At 41.8% G+C, this 20,357-nt stretch overlaps 1 protein-coding gene and 1 long non-coding RNA gene across 4 annotated transcripts in view; both read right to left on the bottom strand.

Moving 5' to 3' along the window:
* Positions 1 to 1,332: 1,332 nt before the first annotated feature.
* Positions 1,333 to 7,456, bottom strand: LOC146664068 (uncharacterized). 3 transcript variants are annotated; one of them, XR_014913090.1, is made up of 7 exons: positions 7,323 to 7,456; positions 5,907 to 7,245; positions 5,709 to 5,829; positions 4,893 to 4,954; positions 3,964 to 4,151; positions 3,732 to 3,887; positions 1,333 to 3,561 (listed from the first exon to the last, which is right to left on the bottom strand). It is a non-coding gene; the product is annotated as an uncharacterized LOC146664068 (long non-coding RNA). The 3 variants fall into 3 exon arrangements; XR_014913089.1 differs by having other exon boundaries at positions 5,697 to 7,245; XR_014913088.1 differs by having other exon boundaries at positions 5,709 to 7,245.
* A 1,101-nt stretch (positions 7,457 to 8,557) lies between these two features.
* Positions 8,558 to 20,357, bottom strand: part of srcin1b (SRC kinase signaling inhibitor 1b) — a 123,926-nt gene continuing 112,126 nt past the window's right edge. The window contains exon 19 of the mRNA XM_085417081.1: positions 8,558 to 19,245. Within this exon, the coding sequence (XP_085273207.1) occupies positions 19,093 to 19,245 (153 nt within the window). The 3' untranslated portion in view covers positions 8,558 to 19,092. The remainder of the gene's footprint in view (positions 19,246 to 20,357) is intronic.

The raw sequence follows: 20,357 nt of genomic DNA, 5'->3' as shown, positions 1-20,357 counted from the left end.
GAAATCCGCAAAGTAGCCGACTTCATTTTTTACAATTATTATTATTAACCATTTTAAGGCTGTAAAACCCCTCACTGCACACTTTATACACTTTTCTCAGACAGGCAGGAACATTTACACACTTTTCTCTCTTGTTTACACACCCTCAGTCAAACCTTCGTAGAAAAATAAGTCCACTATTATAGAATGAAACCAAAGATCAAACCCTGTTTTCAGGTCCAGAACATGAGAATAGAGCAGCTGTGAGAGAATTCAACATTAATGAATCAATGGTACTGAAGTGGAGGAAGCAAGAAGAATGAGTTGAGTAAAGTTTGACTTATCTGAATGTTTTGTTTCGCTTAATGAGCCGTATAGTCTGGGAAATACGGTAACTTCAAGTCCAATTTTTTTGTGCGATGGTTATCATCATCCTCTGCCTTCTGGGTGCTACTGCAGGTGCCTTTGACAGTGCAAAACGTTTCCTCGACATTGTTGTGTTTGTTGGGGGGAAAACTTACAAACATACAGTGCAGCACTTCAGAGTCACACTGCTAGCAATCAAAGATTTATCTAAATTTGACAAACTGAACACATTCTGTATTGGACAGGAGACACGGCACAAGATTGATTGACAATGTTCTACAGCCAATCAGGACGGAGAACACAACGTGCTGTAAAAACAAAAAGCATGCAAAACTGCACCGAAAAAAAAAAATCAGCCAAGCAGCGAGGCAGCGAAAGGTGAACCGTGTTAAAGCGAAGGACCACTGTATACAGTTTTGCCTCTTTTATCTCTTTTTACCTGGTGATTAATACACAAACAGGATTCCCTTTGATGTTTTACTGTTTAGGCGCAAATCAGTTTGATGTTTGAAGGTTCGTAGTGACTTGAATAACTAACTAATAACTAGCCTCAAATACCTTAAACTAAAAGTAACAAGCCTGTTCTGAAAATGTAAGGAGTAGAAAGTAGATATTTGATTTAAAATGTAGGGAGTAAATCAAAAAGTTGTCAGAAAAAAACAACTCAAGTACCGTTACCTGAAAATTCTACTTAAGCACAGTAACAAAGTACCTGTGCTTGGTTTTTGGTAATATTTAGTTACTATGTTCTGTGATCCCTTTCTGATTTCCCAGTCGTGTCTCCATGTTGAGCTTGTCCTGGCCTTCTCTGATTTCCCATGTAGTTGTGTCAAGTTCAGTTACTTTATACTTGTTTCTAGTTTCCTCCCTGTTTAGGTTCTAGGTTTTTGTTTAGGCCCCATATCCAATCAGCCAGTCGAGCCCACTGTTGACACAAAGCTCGAGGTGCACACCACCAGGTATTCATGAATATTTTTATTTTATCCCTTTACAAACAATTTAAACAACAGAGACGAGTTATCTGACATGTTAACCAAACAAATTCAGAGCAGTGTGTGAAACCTTCTGCTGTACATCAACATGTGGTATGTCTTTGGAGCTCTATTAACAAACTATGTAGCCTTTCAGTAAGTAAGGTCAGCTTGACAGAGAGACATTTCCATTACATTTGGTGCATTCTTCACAAAATGAACTACACTTGCACAGAAATAGTGAAAGTAATGTTTGAGGTTGGGGAGTGTTCAGAGGAGGAGGGCGGGCCTGTTGCTGTGAAACTGTGCCACTTCCACATGATTACAACGAGACAAATAAGGAAACATCAGACAAGCCTCTTTGTAAAAAGAAGCAGAGGTGTAATGAGCAAAAGTTAACCAGAAATCATTTTACATTTAAAAAGTGTAAAAATATCATTATAGATTTAATTTATAGCTTTATTTGTATAAAGCTATAAATTTAATCTTTATAGCAGTCACTTTATAGCAGTGACCTTCTGACCCATGAACCTTCCAGATCCCTCAGGTCATCTGGATCCGTTTTTTTATCAGTTCCCAGAGTCAGAACCAGACACGGAGAAGCTGCATTCAGCTTTTATGCTCCTTATATCTGGAACAAACTCCCAGAAAGCTTCAGATCAGCTGAAACACTCAGTTTATTTAAATCCAGGTTGAAGACTCACCTGTTCTCAGCTGCATTTGAATAAAAACACAAAATCCACACTTTTAAGCTTAAATCTCAAAACTTATATTTTAACTACTGATTTTATCTACTGTTTTTTTTATCAATTTTAAATCATGCTTTTTATTGTTTTTGTTTTTTAATGTCTCTGTAAAGCACTTTGAATCACCTTGTTGTTGAATTGTGCAATATAAATAAACTTGCCTTGCCTTCATCTTTGAACAGTATCTGAGAGGGCAGGGATTTCCCCTCTCTGTGGGGGTAACAAGCATCATAAAGAGCACAAAGTAGAAAGAACAACAGTAGTTAAACAACATTACACAGAAATCTGACAGCAGTTGTTAAAGCATCCCCAAATCCCACTGACATGTTTAACAAGAAAAGGGTTGAGTTTCGATATTGTAGCATTTTGGAAAAATTAATGAATCAAAAAGAGAATTTAGGAACTCAGAAAAAAAATCAACTAAATATAAACACTAAATGTTCAGAGCTGCTGTTTCACCGACAGCCTCAGAGTTTCTCCTCTCCCTCGCTCATCCTCTGCAGCTCTTCTGGGATTGGTGCTTCTTAAAAACAGGAGAGGAACTCTGACCGTTTGCCGTCCACTGACCGTTCGTCACACACTTCTCCATCCCTGTCACAGCAGTCAGAATCTTTGCACCCTAATCCACGACGTCTTTCACAGCATCGCTGGAGAACATGTTGTTGACAGTCTTTTCTATTGTTTTCAACTCTTTTACAAGTGTTTGGAAGCTTTTGTCTCCCCTAGCGTTCCTCATCATTTCTGCTTTTCGATTTTTCTTATAATTATATTTGATTAAACTTCTGCTTAAACGAACTGTGGCTCTCGTTGCATACAAAGCCCCAAATCCTCCACCTATAGCACCACCTGCTGCACCTACTTGCCGACCAAAACAGCGGCCGATTCCGTGACCGATTGCCCAGCCAACAGTGAAACATAACACTTCGCCAAAAAAGCCATAATCTTCTCTATCTTTTACTAAAGCTGCCGCATTCACCGACCCACTAACTGCACCGGTAAACGCTCCTCCGACTACTCCCCCAAATACGCTGCTCACAAAGCCAACCGTTGCACTAACTGTATCAACATCTCCACAAAGTTTGGAGTAAATCATTGCGCAAACCGCTCCCAAAGTGGCACATGTTGCACCAATGATGCCTCCAAAAGTTCCACTAAAAGTGCCTCCAAACCAAACAAACGGAGCTTGGACCACCTCGTTCCGAGAACCCTCCAGATTTGCATCATCTGCAGCAGCTGCCTGTACAAAGCACTTAGAATCTCGCCCAAGGCCATCTTCAAGTTGGTCGTACAGCCTCCTAAATCTCTCCAAACGTGCTTTGCCATTTTCATCCAGGTCAGTTGAAGCCGTGAATCCAAATGTGGCCCAAAACATTTCCATTTTTATGTTTGCGCTGCACAATAATCCACCTCAAGCTAAATATAAAGTCAACTGCTGTTTAGAAGAAGATAAATAAATCAAGTTCTTGTCCTTGAAGTGGCCGATGTTAGTATTTTCCTCCCTGCAAAGAAAAATAACAGGACGTGAAACCAGATGATTCACGTCTTTTTAAACTCTTTTTAATGAACCCCTAACACCTTTTTTGTTTTGTTTTTTAATTTTGCACTGCCTTAAAATTCAGTATTTTGTGCTGTGAAAGCACAAAATTGTAAAAGTTAGCCAATAGCCCACCTGTTAGCTGGAGACGTCGTAATGAGAAAATGATCATGTCGTGCCTTTTTTCCACTAGCACCTGCTTGGCTCGACTTTACTCTGCTTGGTTTTGCTTGTTTTCCAATACAACCGAGTCACACCTCAGTCTGGGTGGGGTTGTTATAGCGAGGCAGCCTGAAAGAGCTGTGATGTCATTTGCCTGCCGCACAAACACAACACAAAAATGAAGGACATGGAGGTGATGGTATACCTGCTCCTCAGTGTCGGACCACCGTGTTGGTTTGTGCGTGCCCACTTCTCTCGTTTCAAAAATAGGGTTTGATTCTTCGCGAACGGGTTGCTTTCATGACTTAGCCAGTGATTGTCACTCCCTGGCCAATCGGTGACTTTCCATCTGCTGACATCACATTTTTGACCCAACTCAGCTCACTTGGAACCCTGGGAAAGTAGGTACAAAAAAGTACCTGGTAAACTCTATGGAAAACTCTAAAAACCTATTAGAGTTTGGTCGAGGCAAAAAGGTGCTAGTGGAAAAGGGGCAATCGTCAGGGGTCCCCAGAGTTTGGATGACTCAGCCATGACTGTCTCAAACAATCTCATTCATTGTTTATGAAATCTACAGTCTAATAAATGAGGGGGGGGGGGGGGATTTGAATACATTCTGAAGTGACTAGATTTTATTCAACCACATAAATTTGATCAGTCAGATGAAGAGTGATAAAACAAACCTGTTTTTTTCAGGAAGGTTGTTTTTTTATCACCCTTCATCTGACTGATTAAATTTGTACAACAGCCTTGTCACATTTCAAATCAGTTATCTTTGCATCTTCTGTTTTTCCCAAATGCTTGACAACCTTTTAAGTTGCTATTGAAATGTTTGACATTAAATTCATGTGGTAACATAACACTGCACATAACAATACGTTCCCACAGCACTTTCTGTGCATATGCATGTCTTCTAGTGTATTGTATCGTACGTAGTAAACATTTGTACATGGTATAAATTAATTATGAATAATAATAAGGACAAAAAAAAAAACCTGACCTCTATCCCAAACCCTGACCCCCGTGTCGTTACCCAGCCTTAGGAGAGCAATTTAAAACAAAATGACATATTCTCACAGGTTATATTTAGGGTCATGATGACTTAGATTAATTTTGAGGCTCATCCATACTCACTGTTATCTGTCTTTCGATGCCTCAACGATGCTTTTGGTTCTTTCTTCTTGAAACAGACAGCACTTTCACAGAAGTGGGTAAAAGAGAATATTAGGCTGGGGTTAGTTCAGAGCAGGAATCAGGAAGTCAAGGATCGGAGTAAGAGGGAAGGGCTGCTGGTATGAAGCTATGTTCCTGTTCTATATGAATAAATTGCAGATGATTGGGAACGCCTGACAAGAGCTTGACTTTGAAATGTAGCCTGTTCGGTATGCTGAAGGAAACAGTGCCAAAGTTAAGATAAAGGCGGACTCTAAGTCACAGCATGCAAAAAACTAAAACTAAATATGTGAAGATATAATTATACATGACTGCGTCATCAATGCAAGGTGTGAAAGTTCAGTGTGGCCTCTGGAGAAAAAAAACTTTATATAATTTGCATATAAACTCATCTTGTTATTTCTGATCTTTGGCCATCTTTTTCAGTTTTTTCTTCTCTAACAGAAACTTCACAGTAAAAGCCTGAACAAACAAATGCGTATGAAAGGATCCAGATGTGTAAACGATATGAAACGTTGGCCTTTCAAATCCAGATGAGAAAACTACCAAGTTAAAGCAGTCTATGATTTAGCCAACACTTTATACAGCTGTGTTTCCTTTTTTATTTTCACTGTGACCCTGAAAAAGGACTCTTTGTGTTAACCATTAGTAGTTGCAGGAACTAAATGGCGGTAAATCAAAAGGGGGATCAGTAAAAATAGAAGCTGAGTCCACAAGTGAGGTAGAGACAGAACTAGATAAACAAGTCCAACATGGAGGCCCCACCTTTCAACTTACGGGATCTGTTGCTAACATGTTGGTGCAGATACCGCAGCACACCTTCAGGGGTCTGATGGAGTCCATGACTCGACAGGTCCGGGCTGTTCTGGCAGAAAAAAGGACCTGGACAACACTGTAACTGTGCAAATTGTTGACAAGTTTTGCATTTTTCTGTTTCATTTTGAATGTTTGTTTGTTTTCAGTTGATTTTCTTACCAGAGTAGGTGTGACTGTAATTTCAGTCTTTATACGTGGTGTAATATGTAGGGCAAAGGCAACGTTGATAGTAGATAATAAAATACAAAAAAGAACTTTTTTCATCATGGGGAAGTCTGCAGACTTGACAGTTGTTCAGATGATGTGAATAAGCCACAGAAGGGCGCTGCTGAAAAGGCTTGCTGTATTTGTCTTGGCCCCTGGGTCTTGAATTTCTCCGTGGATTTGTGATACCGTTTGTTTTGAAGACATTTGTTTCTCTCGTTTTGTTACATCAGTGTTAATGTTCCTGTTTCCCTTGATTTATTATATCTTCCAGGGTTATGTTCGAGTTGGGTTGTGTGTCTGTAGTGCCTTGTTTGCTCTAAGCTAAATATGGTTCGGTATTTCCCTTTTGTGATCCTATTCTGTTCGTTTAGTCTTGTCTCCATGTCTGTATTATGTCTCTGTCAGTCTCAGATGTTTGAGTCTCTGTCTTGGTTATTTCCAGTTTTATTTTGATGGTCTCTTGTGATTTCTATCTAGTTTGACTTCCCTGTCTTGTTATCTCTGATTTGTTCCAGCTGTGCTGTCTGCTGTTTCCACTCCCCTCTTTATCCGGTGTGTATTTATTCTCTGAATCTCCTCTTGTCCTTTGTCACATCCTTACTCAACGCCGTGTGCTCCTCTGTTCTGTCGCGTTCCCTAGACTCCTAGTTTTATATTCCTGGCTCCAGCCCTGCCCTATTTTTGTATTTTGGAAAGTCTTCAGCATTAGAACTGCCTTTTTTTCACATTCTGTCTCCTGAGTCGTGCATTTTGAGTCCGTATCTTGCCTGCCACACCGTGCTTTAAGACAGTACTGAAGCTTATTAATGGAAAGTTGGGGATTACCAAAGGGAAAAGTAGGACTCTAAGGAAAAGTTGAGTCAAGATCTCAGCAGAGCTTCACAAGCAGCAGACTGAGGCTTGTGTTAGAGCATCAGGGGCCACCTCACTGTCCCCTTACTGATATCAAACCACCTCTGAATAATAGCATAACAGTCTTCTTCAGATCAAGGTAAAGTTTTCATTTTATTTAGTTCTAAAGTCTGGAGGAAGACTGGAGACAGACTGAATCCAAGGTGCGTGAAGTCCAGTGTAAATGTTCCACAATCTGTGAGACTTTGGGCCATCTGTCATCTGCTGGTGTGGGTTGGTCCACTGTGTTTTATCAAGTCCAAAGTCAACACCGTGTCTAGGAAGATATTTTAGAGCACTTTGTGGTTCCGTTTGCTGATAACTTGTCTGGCAGGACTTAGCGCCTCCATATATTGTCGAATAACTAGAAAACGGTTTGCTGACTGTTGTCAGACTGGACCTGGAAGATTAGAAACAGCCAACCTTAAAATACAGACATGCTCTTCATAAGTTGGACGTTTGAGAAATCAGTTTTACCCCGGTTCTTTTATTCGTCGAAACTTCCAGAGACGGCACCGGGACTCAGTAGTCATTTCACAAAACCTTTATTCATCTTCATTTAAGCATGCACTTCTAGAAGGGAAGACGAGGCCGGTGTCCCTCTCCAAATCTTCACCCCTTTGTTAGTTACAGCCAGCTTTATAGAGGCGTCCCCATCATAAAACCCCCCACGGTGTGCTGCAAACTCTGTGTCTATGTGCATGAGCACATGAATGCCTACATGTGCGCATTCCCGCGTGTCTATGTGAGTGCTCGTGTGTGACTGTGTATGCATACCTGTGTGTATGTATGAGTGCACATGAGTGAGTGTGCGTGTGGATGTGTGTGCGTGACAGTTAAAACACTGTGGGTGTAGGTGACTCCCTAGGTCATAAAACCCATCTCTCTTCCAGACGACAGTTATCCAGTTACAAATGTTGAGACCCCCACCCAAACATCCTCTGGGGAAATTCCACTCAGCATTAACTCCTCTCTGTTTTACTCTCACAGTTCAAGTGGGGGAGGGGTCTCCTACAATCTACTCCTAAGTTCACGACACAGTGAGGCCTTTATTATATTGAGGGCAGTGTCTCTACAATAGTTCTACATTCTATGTTAACACATTTCTAAACTCTAAAATCAGCTAAACATTCTACAATTACATATCCTTTTTTGATGGATTCTAATAACTTGATGCCTGGATTTCAGATTTTTCCTAACCTATAAACCACCATCATTCAAAGTAAAGCAAAAAAGGGGGATTTACACAATATATGAGTAAATGTGAAAGTTTGCCTTTTTAATTGAATTGTGAAATAAATAAACTTTTCATGGTTTTCCAAATTCTTTTGTACTATGTATGAACTAGTAAAGCACCTTCAGATGACTCTAGCCACATAAATACCAGCATGTTTAGAGGCTTACACCTTCTCTTTGTCAATCTTCTTCATTACGCTCGGCTTCCCTTCATAATTCATTAAACTTTCATCTAATCTAAATGAAAGTTGATCCGACCTCATCACACCGCAGCTCAGGTTTAACCGAGCGCATATTTGGTTAGTGTTTAAACTAATCTGAGACCTTTATTTGTCCAGAGGGAAGGCTCCAGAATCAACAAGATTAAAGCGGTTCCTCTCATCGTTACACGGTAATACATTTATCATTCATTATTAAGGATGAGCTGCCCGAGTCAAATAAATGAGGCGCCGACACTCGTCGTTTATAAGAGGGTCACCTTTATTGTCACAAAAACACAACAGGATGTACAAAAGCAGCAACATTTTTCATTCGGTTGGTTTTTCTCACACGAAGCAGCAACTTTTAGCTTCCACACACAAAGTTGCGCAGTGTTTTTGCACTGTTTAGTTGGTCTTTAGTTATACTGACTTTGTAGTAGTTTATCATTCTTCTTCACGATTCACAAACAACACTTACCCCACACAGCAAGCACCACTCATCATTTAGTTGATATACAATATCGTTCATTTCTCTGAAGGTATAATAGTCGTGTTTTTTCTTTTCTTTTTTTTTCTCTGGGGGCTTTACTTTGCCATTTGGAACATAATACAAAAATCTAAGTAACTGTACAATTTTTGTTTTACTCTATCATACACTCACAAGTATACACAGAATTTTTGACAAGAAAATGAGACCTCTGTTGACCCAGCGTGCAGATTTCCAGGAATGTATACAGTATGCATGCCATTTTGGAGAGTTTTTTCCTCTTTTTTTAATTCCTTCTATAAAAGTTTCACATAAAATCCATTTTGTTATATATTATCTGGGTTTATATACATGATTTGAACACCCACAAATGGTTTGAACAATCACACATTCATCAAGAAACCATCGATAAACAGTTTGAATTGTATCATCTGTGTAGTGTATGCACACTATTGGTTATAGTAGAGGAAAACAGCTACAAAATGAGGCCATCCTATCAGAGAGGTGATTGTTTCATGTGCTTTCTATACATGTTCCTGCCCGCCGCGAGCATCTGGCGCCTCTCCTGGTCTCTACGATACAATGTGTTAATGGTTTGTTTCATGGTTAGCAGAAAAAATAAAGAAATCTTTAACGCAGAAAAATAAAAATTTACAGAATAAATGTGTTAAACGTGCGTATGAATCCTCTTCAAGTATAAAAATACAAAAAAAGCTTGATTATATAAAACATAGATGACACTTTTTTCTTTTTTACATGTTCTCTCCCAAATTTAAACTAAATGATTGTTAATATACATACAATATATCTGAAGTGGTTTAGGTTATACTTTAACTGCGTGCTAGCTTTTAATGCTATTTCTGACACTACTAATACATTCCATAAATGTATTAACTATATAATAAAATGTCTGCTTGTAATTTACTGTGTGCCGGTGGTATAAATACACAGTCAGTGTCAGATTTCCCTCCAGCAAGATGTCACGCACCGCGTCGAGCACCGGGTGCGCGCAGGATTATTTATCTTGTCACTTTAGATTCGGTTTACATGAAACCTTTCGTCTCAGCTCGCTGCATTTCTGCGCTTTAATCCAAACTCGACTTGTCACATTCATTAAAACTTTTATAACACACCGATTTGGGAACGGGTTAAACTCTGACAACACACGTGTTGCAGACAAAAGGTAAGGGTAACACGATTCGCTGTGTCCCAGTTTCACACTTTCACACACCTGCGAAGAGGAGAGTTTATTTTAGTAATGATCATCATTTTCATCATTTTATTTTTGACTGGAGTTGCAAATATTTCGCATTGTTTATTTTACAAATGGGAGTGAATGAGTGGGAGTGGCTAAAGTCACTGGGCGTGTGACTTAGAAAAGGGGGCGTGGTTAGAGAGGATAAAACTCGCAGTATGCATGACTAGTTAAATAGTAAAAGTTTAAAAAAGTAGTAAAAGTTTGTTTGTTATGCATCACTTTGTAGCTAACTGTTGGTCACTCATCGTGGACGTTCCAAGCTCCGGCTAGGCACCCAAATCTATCCTCCCTCACTGAAAGCTCTGACATTTTTATGGTTCTGTTGCTGTGTTACTGCTTATCATATGCATTTCGGCATAGTCACAAATTTTAGGTTTTTTTGCCCTGTCTTTTTAAGCTTTGTTTGTATATTCTTGTTCAAAAATCCCCCAAAGCAGCATTTTTTTACTGAGCGTAAAAGTTATTTTTTAAAGTAGCTGAGCCGGTGCGAAGCTGGGACACAGGTATTGTGTTTAGCTGTTAGTTATGGTAAAAGATGGATTTGCGACATACATGTTAGAGGTGAAATCCTCGCACTGCTTCACAACGCAGGTCTGGAGCCGATGGAAAAACCTCCAAATGTGCAGAATAAATTTTACCCTTTTAATTTGGCTCCTTAATGTGAAAACGACCTCTACAGCAGCCGAGAGAGTCAGACAAATTACGCTAATGACAAAATGTCACACCTTCAAGGTCTGAGCTAGGATTTAGGAGTCCAAAACCAGAACGATCCGAGTACTCACTCCTCACGTTATTAGTCCAGCTGAGGCCTGAGAGACCTGAGAAGCAGACAGAGAATGAAAAAAGGCAAAGCAAGGAGAGAGAGGAGGAAGAAAGGAGACTGGCTCACGGACCAAAATGATGTGCGAAAAAGCAGCGAGGGGAAAACGTCAGCGAAACTGATGGTGATGTGGTGATGATGATTGCCCAGATCAATGAGCGGCGTTTCTGCTGTAGCGGTGACAAAAGCTCAGCACTGCCCCAAAAAAGCAAGCAGAGAGGGAAGATTCGGGAGCAAAGGAAGAAAAAATTAGAATGGAAACGAGAAGCGGTGAAAGGGAAGGGAAAAAAGAAAAAAAGACAAAAATCAAATTTTACAAACAGACAAATGTATTTCAAGTTTCTGTTAAATCATCCATGATTTATGATCTCCTCCACCGCCCCTTCCCCCTCCCTGTCCCCCTCCTGCGCTACCACTACTTTCCGCTTCGATGTGATTGGCCGCCGGGGACGTCAGGTTTTTGGTGCATCGGCGTGACAGCCCTCGTGCTTGTGGGTAGACTAGAGAGAAGAGTGCGAAGCTGTCGCTGGGCTGCAGACGGGCAGAAATGATCACAGAGCTGCTGCTGTCAGAGACGAGGGACAGAAAATCTGCCCTTATTCAGCTCTTCTTCCTCTTCTGTGTGTGACGCAGTGACAGGAGGAAGAGGAAACGGGAGTGGAAGGAGGATGAAAAGGAGACGAGGAGAGAAAACAAGAAGACGACAAATGACGAGGGGTGACAAGGAAAGGAGGAATGAGATTATGACACAAGGAAACAAATGCATCAGACAAGAAGGACAGGGAGGAAGAAGACAGGATGAGCAGAGAAGCTAAAAAAGGAGAGGAGAATAAACAGCAAGGGGAGACAAGAGTAGGAAACATTGAGAGGAGAAAAGGAGAGGTAGCCAGGGATGAGGAAAGAAGACGAGGAAGAAAGAGATGTAAAAGGCAAGGAAAGAGGAAGTGGGGACAAGAAAAAAGGAAAGATGAGAAGTACAAAATAGAGGAAACAAGAACGGCAAGATCAAATGAGGAATGAGGGAGAGAAATCTAAAAGAAAAGGATGGAAAGGAGATAAGGAAGGAAACAAAAAGAAGAGATAAGGGAGAAAGGCATGAGTGAGAATAAAGATAGGAAGGGAAAGGAAGGAAAGGATAAGGAAACATGGGAATGAGGCCGATGGAATAACAGGTTAAAACAGATTGAGAAAAGATGGAAGAAAAGGAAAGCAGAGAGAAGAATGGGAATGGAAGGAGGAAGCAGAGGTGGAAATGAGTGGGAATGAGGAAATGAAAAATGAAGAAGATACGAAGGGGAGATAAGGAAAGAGGAGAAGAAATCATGAGGGAGATAAAGAAGGGATGGATAAGGATAGGAACGACTGGACGAAGAAAAAAGGGATGAAAGGAAACGTAATGAAGAGAGTAGAACAGTGGAAAAAGAAAAGGAGACAGGCAGAGGAGACGAGGAAAGGAACGTGACGTAGGAGGAAAGATAAGGTGTAGCAGAAGCAAGTTTTCCTCTGACCACAGCTCGGTATTAGCCGGGGCTCTGGGGTGTTCCTGAGAAAACATTTATGTTTCTGACCTGCTCTCACTTTAAACACCTCGCCTTCAGCAGCAGCAGCAGCAGCCTCTGCAGCTCCTCTTTGTGCCAAATAAATAAACCAAGTGGAAAAACAACCAGCGGCTGGCCGTCCCCCGGCCCCCTCTGCTGCCACTGCTAATGAACGGCTCTGCACATGAGTGGGCTACAGATTTTCCCTCCCATTACACCTCTATGAGCCACACACGGCCCGAAACGGTCTGTCCATCCAAATGTTCGGCCGGCCGAAAGACAAACAAATTACGTTCAGGAAGATTGACGATGGAGATGGTTTACCGCACTGGGTGTGTAATGAGAAATTTGATGCATGTGCCAAGAACGTCGTCGCGACTCTTGTTTACCTGATGGATGGGTACTCGGTGCGTACTTGAGTAGCAGCAAACTTAAAGGACTTCTGGTGTTTTCTAGAATTATCTCAACGTTTGGCCACAGACTGTATATAAAAGATGCCACCAAAGGAGGCATAATCTGGCAGCAAGAAGAAGCTTGAGATAAATCTGCTTTCTCTGTCAATTTATGACTTCTTTAAACACCTAACTATGGTTGCGCTGGGAGGTCAAATGCAGTGCAACGGAACAAAACACCAGCAAATGGAAAAATCAGTTTAGGCCAATAAAAGGCTGGTTGGATAAAACGTGTGAGTGCTGGTATTGTCTGTAACCTTGTTGGAACAGGGCGTACAAAGGGGGAAGAATCCAACTCGACAACAGCTTAAGTTCAGCAATAAAAGAAAACTGTTTGTGGTGACAAGGTGCTGCCTGGAGCCCCGGGGGGGGGGGGACACAGGTACATCTGAGGCGCTCTCGGGAACAAAAGGACGAGCAGAGACAGACTCCGGAGGGGATTTTTAAAAGCGTACCGCCTCCTCTACGCAGCACAGCAGCTTCTCCGTCAAACTGAAGAATGCTAAACAGCAGCCGATACCACAAGAAAACCAAAACAGTGAAGCAAAAGAGTAAATCTAGTCAAGAAGAGATCAAATATGTTGCATCGCTTCACATTATTTTGGCAGATCCCGATGCCTGACACTCTGAATCTAAAAGCATTCGTCTGCCCGGAGCAACATCACACCAGTTCAGCTGATGGAGACGCGGGCATCATGTGAAGTTTACCCGCCTACAGCGGCAGTGCAGCAAAAACAGAAGCAGCGTGGGGAGGAAAACGGTTTAACTTTCCTCCTTTTCACCTTCATAACTTTACACAGCAGATCCTTCAGACTACCTAAAACTGCAGAAATGGACACTTCATCTTCAAACTGCTCTTTCAACTGTCTTGTTCTTTTTAATTTTCAAGAGAATAAGCCTTATTTTACAACTGCAGCTTATGGGGAATTGGTTCCATCTGTCTGAATACTATTAACACTCATCACATTAACATGTAAGCCAATATAATAAAATATAGACTTTAATAGATTTAACTATGTGATTTAAGCATCGATTCACTTTTTAAAAGGTGTAATCGCAGCTACAGAGAGCTGCTAAGCTAGTTAGGTCGGCTACAGTTTGATTCATCTGGATGTCTTTATTTTGCTGTTTTATTTTCTTTAATGTGCAAAAATTCCATATTTGCCAAATACTCTCGAACTTATAATGTGGCTTTGAAGTCATGTAAATTGCTCAGTGTTTGGCAAAAAACCCCCCCAAAAAAAATCACTACTTGGGGGCAGGGCATTGTGGGTGGGAGCCCACCATTGGATTAGGGGTCTGACTCAGTAATATGTGAGGTATCCTGCACTGAATGACCAGGTTTGTCTTCCCTGATGGCATGGGCTTATCCAAGATGATTCGTCAGCCTCAGATTGTAAAAAAGAGTGGTTCAGGGAAAATGAGACATCATTTCCACACATGGATCGGACCCCACAGAGTCCAAACCTGAACCCCACTGAGAATCTTTGGGATGTGCTGGGGAAGGCTTTACGCAGCGGTCTGACTCTCCCAGCCGTAACAAAAGAAGACAGCAGCCCAGAAATAAATGTGACATTGCATAAGCTTACTGCAATGATGCCACAGTGAACGTGTGCCAGAGCTAACGGTGGCCAATGAAGTATCAATGTGTGACCTTTTTTTTGGACCAGTGGTGTATAAGCTTGAGATAAACCATAGTTACATGCTTCAGTTCCTCTTTGTTACTGTTACTGAATCATATCTGTACATAATCGCTTCTGCTGGGGAATCAGTAACAGGATGTAAAGTCAGCTTTATGAGCACGTGAACGGCCCCCTAACAGGCGTCCTCATCGGCTGCGTGTAGGGGGAATAAACGGCTGGCCACACTTTGTCAGTGGTGGCCGAGGCCTTGCTGAGGTTAGCCCTTTTTCATCTTGATACCAAATATAGTATCATGCACGTCCACCAATAAAAGCTTCGTGCTGCTACTGCTGCTAAATACCTGGCTGCAGCAAAAAAAGAAAAACAAGCTGGAACCACTGATGTCAGCAGGTATGGAGCTGCTACTGCAGGAGTTTCCTGCCATTTTCCTAAAGAATGAGTGAAAGCAGCAGCAGTGAGAGATTTTTTGGTAAGAAGCAGAGCTGAACCCTTGGTTCTGTTCATTTGTCATAAGGCAGACTTCGCTCCAGGTCACCGATCCTGAGGGAAAAGAAGCGTCTGTCGAGTCGTGGCAGAAAGAGCGATCGCGACTTCAGTTTACAGACAACAAAGTTCAAATTTAGTTCCTACGTTCTGGCTTTGACCACATTTTTTTGTAGATTTCTGCAGATCTGAAACACAATTTTGACCCATTTTCATTTAATTTAAAGTAGAGCAGAAGCCAAAAGGAGTGAGGCAGCCACTGAGTTTGGAACAGCATCTTTGTCCATCAACAGGAAGAAGGTAAAACATTAACATTCCTGTGAGGTGGTTTCTAATTCTAGCTGCTAGCTTCAGTGAGTAAACTCACTGCCGCCTCCCCCAGTTGTGTATTCTTTACTCTTCACTGCCTCCCTTCTCTTTACATTAACTCGTTTACACGAGGCTTCATTTGGCCGCATGGTTGTATGTACAGTAGAGGCTGACATTGACATGACACAGATGAGCCACGCTGTTATCCCAGCGTTTCCATTACAAGTGATGCTCTACAGTTAATTTAGCCGGATGCGATAAGAGAACATGTTTGTGCATAATATTAACAGCACGTTCGATGACATTATCTCAGCCGTGCGTTGGCTCCGGCCTGCGTAATAGAAAAATTACAGTACATTATTTGACCATTTGCTTTCAGGCTGTGTGGTTATAAAATCATGAATTTTTAAAAAGCAATAAGGGAAATGAGGTGCAAAAAAAAAAAGTGAGTTAATATTCAGACCGGTACAAGATGGCACCGGAGCTGAATACTAATCCTCACGGCCTCTTCGTCCACGAGCGCCCAGATGGCATCGCGTGTCAACTGGAGGTCAGCCATGTTGGCCGCATGTGAACGGCTGTTACTGCTAATATCAGGCATTGTTAAAGACGCTGGCCTGCTCGCATACATGAAAGCGAAGTCTATAAAGATATCTGGGCTCATGTGGAGGAGCTGCTTTGAGTTAATGACGGATATCTCATGGAAAAATCATTAATCATTAATCAAAACCAGCGCTGACAAATGAGAGGATGATTGACAGTGACCCGCTGCCTGCCTGCCTGAGAGGCACCAGCTGGATGCGTTTTTATTTTCATTGTCAGTATTTACTCAAAAAGGATCGTAGCCAAGGATGGGTCAAGGCTGTTACGCTCAGCAGGTCAGGGGCAGCCCGGAGCGCCTGCAGGACCAGATAAGAGCGAGTGGAGCTCCGTGGCGAAAGGGCCGTGTTTGAGGGTTCATCAGCCAACTTTAACCTCCCGTTTGCACAGACACGCTCAGGAGGAGGCGACGTGTTTTACACCGAGCTGCTGATTTACTCACCGATTTCTCTCTTTGTACTGTGCTGGTGCACGGCGACATAGCGGATGGGAATTTGTGGCAGATTCAGAATCAGCTGCGAAAGGCGTGCTAGCGTACGCGGCATTTTTATTTATTCAAGATGCCTGGATTAGCTCAGAAGCCTCTTTCTGTGTAAAAGTGATTAAACTGGAGGTTTAATTTGCCAACAAACATCGTGGTTAAGTAGTTTGGAATTGTACAAAGCCGTCACAGCACTTTAATAATGAAACACTGCAGGAGTCCATAAAAAATTTGTAAGGTTTACTTTTTAGTCTTTGTGCAACCAGGAACTCACAAAAAAAATTTACTTTATCTGCATTTTCTACAGATAACTCCTGAATGTGTGCACTGTAAATCGTCCCAGTTCTGCTCCTTCTGTCACACGGACATACTCCAGGTTTCCCCCATCCTGAATATTGGCTTCTCATGCCTCCTTTTCTTATCAAACTTGCCTGTTAAGGATATTTGAGGGAACCAAGACAAGTCTCAAGTTTGTCTTGCGGAAAGGAAGGTCGCGGTTGTGTTTGTGGTAAGAAAGAAGTGTTAGAGAGTTTTTTAAAGCAAATAAATGCCTGGTTTTGTAATTCAAGCACAACTGGAGCTAAAACAGAATAATTCACCTGTTTATCAAGGTCAAAAGCAACAGCAAATAAAAAGGTTCAAACAAATTATCAACTGGGAAAATAACGTGCAGCTTAATTAACTGAAAATGACAAATCCTGCTCTCAGCTTTACAGCCGACAGTCTGTTGCTTCTGTATATCTAGTTCATCTCCAGTTAGTGTTCGCCTCTGTCACTCGCTTCAAAGTTAAGAAAAGTTTAACTCGTTACCCGACCACTTCTCGCCGCCGGTCATTGATAAAAGTGGCTGATATTCAGCCCCACTTCCTTTAGTGTCAGTGGTAATTAAAATGACAGATGGTTACTGGGTCACATGACCAATAGAGCCACAGGCAGTATAAAAGATGGACCGAATGCTCAGGTCTGATAGGTGAAGCCAACATAAAAACCTGCATTCTTCTAACAGCCAGCAGGGGGAGACTCACGTGACTCATCTTTGATAGGAGACTATGGGACAGCAGCCTTGTGATCTCAGAAAACACTTTCAGATCATTAAATCATCATTTCAGGTTTAGTTAAATAAACATGAAGGCTGTTTTGTAAATAATTTTGTAAATTATTGTCATTATTAGAGTCAGAAAGGAGGATTATGTAGGGGGTGTTCATTGGCTACTGAGTTGTCACATCTGGTTTTAAAATGCCAAGATTGACAGCGGTGAAAAATTAACCTCGAGGCTTCAAAACAGGACTTCTTACTGATGTGTCCATCTTTTAAATACAGTCTAAGGATAGAAGCTAACGAGAAAGTTTGAATTTTAAGTTGAATTTTTAGACGTTGAAATGAAAATAACTTTTAGAGAACTTGACATTAGTTTAAAAGTTTTTCCTGAAACTTTCCTTACACCCCGTTTTATATTCAGATCAATGATTGGAAATAATTTATCTGAAGTTCACTAGCACGACACCCCAAAGACTCCTCTTCCTGTCACATATCTTTAATGTCTGCTTGCCCCACACACCCCTCCATCACAGCCCTGCCCATCCAATTCTGGTTCCTTCCCCTCTGTAAAGTCAAGTCCCCACACTGTCTTGAATTTGCTGAGGTTTGGTTTCTGACCTGGCCCCTCCTTCAGTAGTAGAACAACCACGTCTGCCTTCAGCAAAGGATTCCCACACAACCTATTCAAAGTCACGGTCGCTTCTACCAGTTTTACAACTGCTACAGTTTTCAAAATGTGCAAAACGCTCAATCACTGCTTCCAGGGGAAGGTGGCTTTCTTTGGGGATCTGTTGCCCCTGATCCTCACTAAGGTCTTCCCCAAATTGCAGCCTGTTGTCTCGCTGCTTCTCGTTCAGCTCATCTTCATTATCTGTTTGGGTTGTGGTCCTTGCTTCCATTCTTTCCATCGATTCGTCTTTGTTTTAACATCACTGCTAAGGGTGCTACTTTAACTCTGCTTACTGCAGACACTAAACTGAAACCTGCACACCATCTTCTGCTGACCTTATGCCTTGTGTTCTGCGCTTGGTGTCTTGCAAAATAATCATAGCATCCTGGCTTTAAAAAAAGGCAAGTAAGCTAGCGTTATGGACTGGCCTAGCGGCTGGAATGTGAACCCTTCAGGTTTTTCAGTGCCTGCTGCAGCCCTGCCTGCTGACCTTGAGGTCTAAATGATGGGTAATAGAAAAAGAGCAGCATGTGGTCATTACTGGATGAACAGACTGAGAGATGAGGAGGATTCAGTGAGAGAAAACATGGTTGGATCAGGGTGAAATATCATCTCTGTGACTCTGAGATATGAAGTCTTTCCGTGGCATTACTGAAGCTTATTTCACACAACAGAGGCAGATGATGTATCGGAATAGATCTATCATAATAAAGCTAGTTTAGTCAGTCACAAGCACCGAGACCTTCCTCAGGAAATCAAAACATTGACGTACTCGCACGACAAAAACTTGACCTCTAAGCAAGCTAGGTTAGATCCAGTAACTCAAAACACACATCAAGAACTGGTAAAAAAAACCCAAGGTTTCTGTAGATATTCTCCCCCACTGGTTTGTGTTTGATCTCGTGTCGTCTGCCGGTCAGGCCTATACAGTTTTCATCTCGCAGAAGTCATCGAGGAAGGGAGCGGGACTTCCTTTGGAGTGACAGCAAAGAGGAGAGGCAGAGGCAGACGAAGCATCAGAGGTGGACTTTTTAGAAGTGGAATACCTGCTGCTGACCCTGGACTTTGGGGATCTCCTCTTTTTGCCTGCGGGTTTTGGGCCTCTCCAGGCTGCCTTGCTGGAGGTGTTTGAGCCGGGCGGCGACAGAGGGTCCCTTCGTCGGGCCGGGAGAGTTACTGCTGTACTGTGGGAGCCGAGAGAGAGAGAGCAACGTCATTTTAATTTAACTTATTTCGGCTTGTGTTCATGTTGAACCAGCCAAGTGTTGGCATGAAATCAGACACAGCCTCTCTATACTGTAATGATTCGTGACTGTGATCTGCAAGCCCTCCAAATGAAAACACAGCACATGCTGAAAGTGTACTTATTTTTTTGGCCATGTGTTGTAGATTATATTTGTTGTTTTTGAATAGCTTCATTAATGGGTCTTTTTTTCTGCACAATCCGATATCCCAACATCACAGTATTGTTCCACCAGTGCAGCTATCATTAAGTCTTTTACCTCACTAGATCACCATGGCAACAGATGCTGAACATATCTTATGGATATTTAAGATATGTGAGTCCTAAAATCAGTGTCTACTTTTGTCTTGTCCTGATTGGAATCTCAAATACTTGTACGATCAGAACCATTCACTCCACAATGCTACTACAGTTTATAGTGATGCTGTATGCAGCCACCGGCCACTTTATTAGACACACCTGTTCAACTGCTCATTGACACAAATATCTGTTAGCGTACCGATTTAAGCACATGGACATGTTCAAGAACGACAAGGAAATTAGATTTAAGGGACTTTTAATGTAACATGACTGTTTGTACCAGCTGGGCTATTCTGAGTATTTCAGAAACTGGTGATCTGCTGAGATTTTCCCTAAAAACCATCTCTAGTGTTTACGGAGACTGGTCAGAAAAAGAGAAGCAATGTGGTTTTCACGTCAGAGGACCAAACTGCTTTAAGACGATAGCAGTAAGCTAATAGCTACTCAGCTGACCACCAAAGTATGCAGAGGAGCATCGTTGAGCACACAAATATTGAACCTTGAAGCAGCCTGGGCACAGCAGCAGAAGACCAGACGCCTCTACTGTCAGCTAACGTCTTGAGACTGAGGCTACATTTCATATTTTCTCACTCAAATTGGGCAAAAGAAGATTTAGAAAAATGTTTCCTCGTCTGAGGCGACTTCTGCTGTAACAATCAGATGGTTGAGTGACAATTTGATGTAAACAACATAAAAACATGGATCCATCCAGCTGCACGTCAACAAACTGGTTCCTGGAGCATGAAAACGAGC

The sequence above is a fragment of the Rhamphochromis longiceps genome, linkage group LG8 (genome assembly GCF_057381845.1).
Source record: "Rhamphochromis longiceps isolate RC_006_pf linkage group LG8, R_longiceps_female_GT1.1, whole genome shotgun sequence".
Lineage (NCBI taxonomy): Eukaryota > Metazoa > Chordata > Actinopteri > Cichliformes > Cichlidae > Rhamphochromis > Rhamphochromis longiceps.
Note: the sequence above shows the minus strand (reverse complement) of the source record. Positions and strands in the feature narration are given on the sequence as shown.